The sequence below is a fragment of the Sinocyclocheilus grahami genome, unplaced genomic scaffold, assembly GCF_001515645.1.
Source record: "Sinocyclocheilus grahami isolate Dianchi unplaced genomic scaffold, SAMN03320097.WGS_v1.1 scaffold2156.1, whole genome shotgun sequence".
In the NCBI taxonomy this organism is placed as follows: Eukaryota; Metazoa; Chordata; class Actinopteri; order Cypriniformes; family Cyprinidae; genus Sinocyclocheilus; species Sinocyclocheilus grahami.
Window position 1 is genome coordinate 93,222 of NW_015507335.1, and position 7,717 is coordinate 100,938.

The 7,717-nt window shown below is 41.5% G+C and overlaps 1 protein-coding gene across 2 annotated transcripts in view; it reads right to left on the reverse strand.

Annotated features, from left to right (window-relative positions):
* Window positions 1-5,784, reverse strand: part of LOC107574237 (engulfment and cell motility protein 2-like) — a 25,953-nt gene extending 20,169 nt beyond the window's left edge. Inside the window, exons 1-2 of one of the 2 annotated variants that reach the window (XM_016260690.1) lie at window positions 5,624-5,784; window positions 39-117 (exon numbers count right to left, since the gene is read on the reverse strand). In XM_016260690.1, coding sequence (XP_016116176.1) covers window positions 39-117; window positions 5,624-5,745 — 201 coding nt within the window. In that variant the 5' untranslated portion in view covers window positions 5,746-5,784. Of the gene's footprint in view, window positions 1-38; window positions 118-5,617 lie in introns of both variants that reach the window. The other variant, XM_016260689.1, reaches the window with a different exon arrangement.
* Window positions 5,785-7,717: the final 1,933 nt, after the last annotated feature.

The window sequence follows — 7,717 nt, forward strand, 5'->3', positions numbered from 1 at the left end:
GTGAGTGAGTGAGTGAGTGAGTGTGTGTGTGTGTTCACCTGGCGTCTGTCCTCTGGGGTTTTGAGGAACAGGGCGTTGATGAGGGCGATGGCGTACGTCTGGATCTCCTGATTGGACCTGCAGGGATGATCGTACACACACACACAGTTAGAGGTATCTTGTTCTTGGATTCCAGCACTTCTGGACTCTAGATCATGTGTCACTGTCTCATGTCTCCAGCAGACAGGAGCTCAACCTCAGGAGACGAGAGGGCCACGTTCAACCGGCATCACTGCCACCATCACTGAAGGCACAAAACGATTTTAATGATGAGCTCTTGAAGTAAATAATTAAAAGTGTCATGAAATACAGAATTAAAATGTTCTTGATATTTACACATATAAGAAGTTTCTCTACAATAAAAATATACTGCAAGTTTCAGAAGTCAAAACCAACTCCCCAGTTAAAATAAACTGAAACTGAAATCAAATACTGAATACGCGTCATGGACGTATGTAATCAAGAAGAGTGTTCTGAACAACTCGTGTCTGTTACTCAATCACAGGAGCGATACTGCTGCTGGATGAAGATGTCGGGTCTAATGTGTAGGGACCTGATGACGGCAGATGGGGACGTGGATGTAACTGCAGGAGTTTTAATGAAAGAAACAAAATGACAACCAGGAACAACAGCAACTGACAAAGCAACAAGGGAAACACAAGGGCTATATATATTTCTGTCATGACAACTCTCGGAGGGATTGGCATGGTAATGTACATGACAATGTTAATGTATTTGGTCTTGGCGGAATAGATCTGCTACGCTGCTGCTGCTGCTGCGGCAGAGCAAGTACTGAGACTGGCTACTGCCAATACATCCACAACATGCTGCTGTGAGCATGTAAGAAATATTGCTGCTGCACATATAACATACATGAAATAACCCCCATATAGCATACATGAATCACCTCGTAGCAGATCTATACAGGTGGAGCTGGGGAAGGTGGAGGGTTTCTGAAGCAAGCTGCAACTGCTACGGCAAGCACTAGTCATATATTTGAATGTTGAGCAGCGAGCTCATTGGCTACCGATACAGGAGAGAACCAATCAGCTGTGCCACGTGATAATGATGTCATTAGGTCAGATTGAGTTAGGCCTATCGGACTGCACCATCTAGAGTTTCATGCCAGAACTCTGTATTTCTGTCATGACAACTCTCAGAGGGATTGGCATGGTAATTTACATGACAATGTTAATGTATTTGGTCTTGGTGGAATAGATCGGCTACGCTGCTGCTGCGGCAGAGCAAGTACTGAGACTTGCTACTGCCAATACATCCACAACATGCTGCTGTGAGCATGTAAGAAATATTGCTGCTGCACATATAACATACATGAAATACCCCCCCACAAAGCAGGAGACATAAAAGGGACAATACAAGCTAAAACAAGAACAAAACACTCCCCCAACAAGCAGATCTATCACCAATTCATATGTACTGCTGCTGCTCCGAAGAGCCATGTGAACCGCATGTATTACTATCAATATGTGAGCCTGGGCTACCACACCGACAGCCTTAACAATAGTGGCCTATGACTATATGAGCCTTGGCTACCACGCCGACCGACTTAACAATAGTGGCCTATGACTATGTGAGCTTTGGCTACCACGCCGACCGGCTTAACAATAGTGGCCTATGACTATGTGAGCCTTGGCTACCACGCCGACCGGCTTAACAATAGTGGCCTATGACTATGTGAGCCTTGGCTACCACGCCGACCGGCTTAACAATAGTGGCCTATGACTATGTGAGCCTTGGCTACCACGCCGACCGGCTTAACAATAGTGGCCTATGACTATGTGAGCCTTGGCTACCTAGCCGACCAGCTTAACAATAGTGGGCTATGACCATGTGAGCCTGGGCTACCACGCCGACTGGCTTAACTCTAATTAGACGCGCACTATGTGTAATATTGAATGAACAAAATGGATATACGTTGCAATCTGATAGATAAGACCCCAGCACCCACCTGAGCAAATATAATAATTTAGTCATTTGATAACTGCTGTTACTTTCTCCACTTCATCAATCCCAGTGGCAGTGTAACAGCTAGTTAATTCATGTTTGTGCAATGATGAGACGGACAAAGTTAGTTGATGCATGCTATTTTACTCTCTTGTGCAGATAAAAGTTGACAACGTTACAGTGCACAAAACCCCTGGGTGGACTGACCTGAATTAACTGAAAAAATCAGAATATAAATGTTCTTTCTCCGTTTTCTGAATTACACTGCACAGCGAGAGCACATGTCGCATGAGCACATTTCTCCGAACAAAAGTCTGAAACTGCATTTCATGACCCCTATAACTGCCTAATATTCTTGTGATATTTTGTGGCCCATCAGAGGTCAGAGGCATGGAGCACCTGTCAGTGCGTGAGTGTGTGTGTGTGTGTGTGTGTGTGTGTGTGAGAGTAATCTGATAGATAAGACCCCAGCACCCACCTGAGCAAATATAATAATTTAGTCATTTGATAACTGCTGTTACTTTCTCCACTTCATCAATCCCAGTGGCAGTGTAACAGCTAGTTAATTCATGTTTGTGCAATGATGAGACGGACAAAGTTAGTTGATGCATGCTATTTTACTCTCTTGTGCAGATAAAAGTTGACAACGTTACAGTGCACAAAACCCCTGGGTGGACTGACCTGAATTAACTGAAAAAAATCAGAATATAAATGTTCTTTCTCCGTTTTCTGAATTACACTGCACAGCGAGAGCACATGTCGCATGAGCACATTTCTCCGAACTACACTACCCATAATGCATTTCATTCGGAACTGACTGTTACAGCCGTAGATAGTGATCTTCAGGGTCTCCCGCAACACTGTCATTGATATGACTGCGATAAGCGTGTGCTTCTGACGCTGCATGCAGCTGAAATCAACCACACACTCATCACAATGAAAACATCGACCTTAGAAATAACGAACGTGAACACTGGGATAATCTCCGATGTATATGGTGAACCCCCATTGAAATGCATACACAAGAATGCTTATTTCATTTAACCTGTTTCATGTCCGTTACTATCGACGTGTGCTCAGAGCGATTACATATGCTCCAAACTGCATTTTGCTCCAGCTGTATAAACACTGATTAGATGGAAAAGCTGCCCATAACTCCTGGTCTAGGATCTGTTTTCTTCTTTCTTTATTCAGAATTTAAATAAAAGGTTTTTCATGCTTGACAAGCGGCCACGTACGACACAGAGATAGCTAACTACTACACTATATAGAAAAAGATAATAGCCTAATTTCAGAAGAACAAAGAGATGCGATTCTGCAACCGAGCCTGGTCCAAACGCAGGATTTAGGTAAGGAAACGGTTATTAATTATTTGTATTGGCTGCCATGCCAAATCCTGCACCTGCTTGCTTTCTGTTTAATTTAAGTGTTTTTGTGAACGTATATGCTTTAATTACATGTACATTCAGTACATGTAATACTATTAAGACACCAGGCGTATCACTGTATGAGTGTTGCTAACAAAATCAGTACGTACCAACATATGACAAGTAATAAAAGACCTTTTAAAACGATATGCTGAAAATGAAGCAATTACAATGATGAAACAATGCTGTAGGTGCGTTTTTTTCAGTTTCTTCTGTCTTGGGCTCTGTGATGAGTGGGGGCGGGGCCGAGAGCCGTGGGAACGGAGCGAGTAATTGATAATGAGTGACACCTGCACCACCTGCACCACTCACCGGTCTCGAGTCCCATGGAGGAGCTCCGGAAGGATAAAAGGAGGCCTGGTCCTCTCTCCTTTTTCACTGTCGTAGCTCCTCCTTTTATCCTTCCGGAGCTCCTCCGTGGGACTCGAGACCGGTGAGTGGTGGAGGTGTCGCTCATTATCAATTACTCCACCGGCCTCGCTCTGTTCCCACGGCTCTCGGCCCCGCCCCCACTCATCACAGGCTCAAACATATATGGCTCTCTAACAGCGCCTGCCATCTCGAGTATCAAACACACTGTAAAATAGAGCGTGGATGCGGTTAGACAATAACCTCATCACAGGTTTCACAGCTTTGCTCCCCCCATGGACATCCCTGTGCCCCCACTCCGGACAGAGGCGGACGGCCGGACTTTAGTTTTGTGTGTAAAATAGTCTAACTGATTAGATGGAAAAGCTGCCCATAACTCCTGGTCTAGGATCTGTTTTCTTCTTTCTTTATTCAGAATTTAAATAAAAGGTTTTTCATGCTTGACAAGCGGCCACGTACGACACAGAGATAGCTAACTACTACACTATATAGAAAAAGATAATAGCCTAATTTCAGAAGAACAAAGAGATGCGATTCTGCAACCGAGCCTGGTCCAAACGCAGGATTTAGGTAAGGAAACGGTTATTAATTATTTGTATTGGCTGCCATGCCAAATCCTGCACCTGCTTGCTTTCTGTTTAATTTAAGTGTTTTTGTGAACGTATATGCTTTAATTACAAATAATTGTAACATTTTACAATAAGGTTCCATTAGTTAATGTTAATTAATGTATTAAAGTGTTAGTTAATTATTGTAAAGTGTTACTCAAATAATGTATTTTACTTTCAAGCATTCACTTGAAAGTAAGCGCAACCCCCAAGAAATATAAAAGCCCCCCCAAGTCGTGTGTCCTGGCGCCGGGCCTGTAGACAATCAGAGTGTAGCGTGTGAGTCTACTTCCATTTCTGCAAGAGCCCCTTCAAACTCAGTGTCTTTCACAGATTGAAAATGAGGATGAAAAATTATCATTTTATATTGGACCTTTTTAGTGCAGAAAACTTAGCAAACTACATCGAGAAACATACTCTAAAAGTCTGAAACTGCATTTCATGACCCCTTTAACTGCCTAATATTCTTGTGATATTTTGTGGCCCATCAGAGGTCAGAGGCATGGAGCACCTGTCAGTGCGTGAGTGTGTGTGTGTGTGTGTGTGTGAGTGTGTGTGTGTGTGAGTGTGTGTGTGAGTGTGAGTGTGTGTGTGTGTGTGTGAGTGAGTGAGTGAGTGAGTGTGTGTGTGAGTGAGTGAGTGTGTGAGTGTGTGTGTGAGTGAGTGAGTGAGTGAGTGTGTGTGTGAGTGAGTGAGTGTGTGAGTGTGTGTGTGAGTGAGTGAGTGAGTGAGTGTGTGTGTGAGTGAGTGAGTGTGTGAGTGTGTGTGTGAGTGAGTGAGTGAGTGAGTGTGTGTGTGAGTGAGTGAGTGTGTGAGTGTGTGTGTGAGTGAGTGAGTGAGTGAGTGTGTGTGTGAGTGAGTGAGTGTGTGAGTGTGTGTGTGAGTGAGTGAGTGAGTGAGTGTGTGTGTGAGTGAGTGAGTGTGTGAGTGTGTGTGTGAGTGAGTGAGTGAGTGAGTGTGTGTGTGAGTGAGTGAGTGTGTGAGTGTGTGTGTGAGTGAGTGAGTGAGTGAGTGTGTGTGTGAGTGAGTGAGTGTGTGAGTGTGTGTGTGAGTGAGTGAGTGAGTGAGTGTGTGTGTGAGTGAGTGAGTGTGTGAGTGTGTGTGTGAGTGAGTGAGTGAGTGAGTGTGTGTGTGTGTGAGTGTGTGTGTGTGTGAGTGTGTGTGTGTGTGAGTGTGTGTGTGTGTGTGCGTGCGTGTGTATGTGCTCACACTTGCAGGTGTGTGATGAGCTGTGCCACAGTGGTCTCCTGCGCCACCCGCTGGTACAGGCTGTGGCTGTTCAGCACCATGCTCTCCAGGATGGCCAGTGAGCGCTGCAGAATGGACACGTCCACCATGGGCTGGTTCACGTAAGCCGCGATCTGTCACACACATCACTGACAGCATCATTCTTTTGTAACATATTACTGAATCTGAATACTTTGGAATAATTAAGGTAAGGGGCATATTAACTTTGATGCTTATGTTAACCACCTAAATAAAAATGGGTGGCATGAATGCAATTAAAACAATTATAAATGCATAAATAAATGTTATGAGATTAATGTTTTAAATATAAAATTTTCAACACAGAAATGTGAAATGGTGAAAATACAAGAGCAGTGTTGGCAATGTATAAACAATTATAAATATTAAAATGTGCTTGATGATTTTACATTAACAGCATAACAGTGTTTGGAAGCTCACTGGAAGCCACGGAATAAAAAAAGTTACTACGTGACTTTTTATCTCACAATTCTGACTTTTTTTCTTGTTTTTTTCCCCCTTTTTTCTCAGAATTATGCATTTTTCTCTTATAATATTTATGAGTGCCATTTTATATCCCAGTATTGGTTTATATCACAATGTAGGCATTTTTCCTGGGAAGTGTATGAATATAATATGTACTAAAAAATGGTAGCATCTCAATTAACTGGTTTTATTGAAGTCAAAAATATTATTTAGTATCTATTTATTTATTTATTTTTAGAACTGCAGAGTTGCAAAAAAAGTCAGAGAAAAAAGTCAGAATTCTGTGTTTAAATCTCGCAATTCTGACTTTGCGAGTTCATATCTTTCAATTGTGTTTATCTCGAAATTCCGACTTTTTAAGGCAAGGCAAGTTTATTTATATAGCACATTTCATACAAAATGGTAATTCAAAGTGCTTTACATAAAAGAAAGTAAAATAATCATAAACAATAATCACAAAAATAAAACAAAGGAATTTAATAACTTTGAAAAGGATTTAAAATGAATTTAAGACCGTTAAAAATAGAAAATGATTATACATAAAATACATAAGATACTGGTATCGGTATTGGGCCCGATACAACGCTCCTGTACTCGTAAAAATGCCCCGATACTACACAGCGTATGAATAGAGCTGTGTCCAGAAAAAGAAACGCAGACATCAGAACAACAGAGAGTAGAATGGAGTTATTAGAGATTAAGGATGTCTATGAAGTACATGTAAGTAATTAATATAATGTTAAACATTCAATATTCACGCCTGTATAGCGGATGTATGCGAGCTAATAAGCAGAGTGTGCTGAGTGGATTGAGCGCGCGGCTGCACAGATGCGTGAGCTTGTCGAGTGAATATCTCACAGACATCACTGGAAGGTTTGTAGTTCGGTCGGATATATCAAAAGCAAGTAAGTAAAATAATGCAAAACTTACTAAAGTGATTTGATGGTAAGGAGAGAGAGAGTGAGAGAGCGCGCACTTCTGTTGCATGATCTTGATTGCTGTTCGCTCCATTAGTGCATGCATTTGGATTTAGACTAAATCGTAAATATAAAACAAACAAAAATGATAGGGGCAATCACTATAAACAACATTTATTTTAAACGTCAAGCTTACACAACTTTAAACTAGCAGACTGGGTGAAAAGCGCTAGGCTATAAGTGTCTCTCTCATTCTGCACCAATACAAACCTGTGTGCACTGCGGATGTTTAGCTTGCTTTAAAGCTCAAAGTATACTTCAGTTTTTACTCATACGCGAGGGTCCGTGTACACTGCGTGTGATGCAAATTACATCACCAAAATAGTACGCGTATAATGTATAGCGAGTGGTTCCCTGCATTATTTTAGGAAAACGTTTTGTGATTACAGTATTGAGCAGCTCTAATGCACCATTAAAATGAACAGTAACAAAAACTTATACAATACATTTTAACAGGTATAATTAAGTGTGGAAATAACTGAAGGTAATATCTGTTTGCTAAATGAAGCCAACTAACATGATTCATATTATTATTAGTAGTAGTAGTATTTTGTTTCTGTACCCAATATTTAAAAAAAAAATTACAAATGCTGTGAAAATA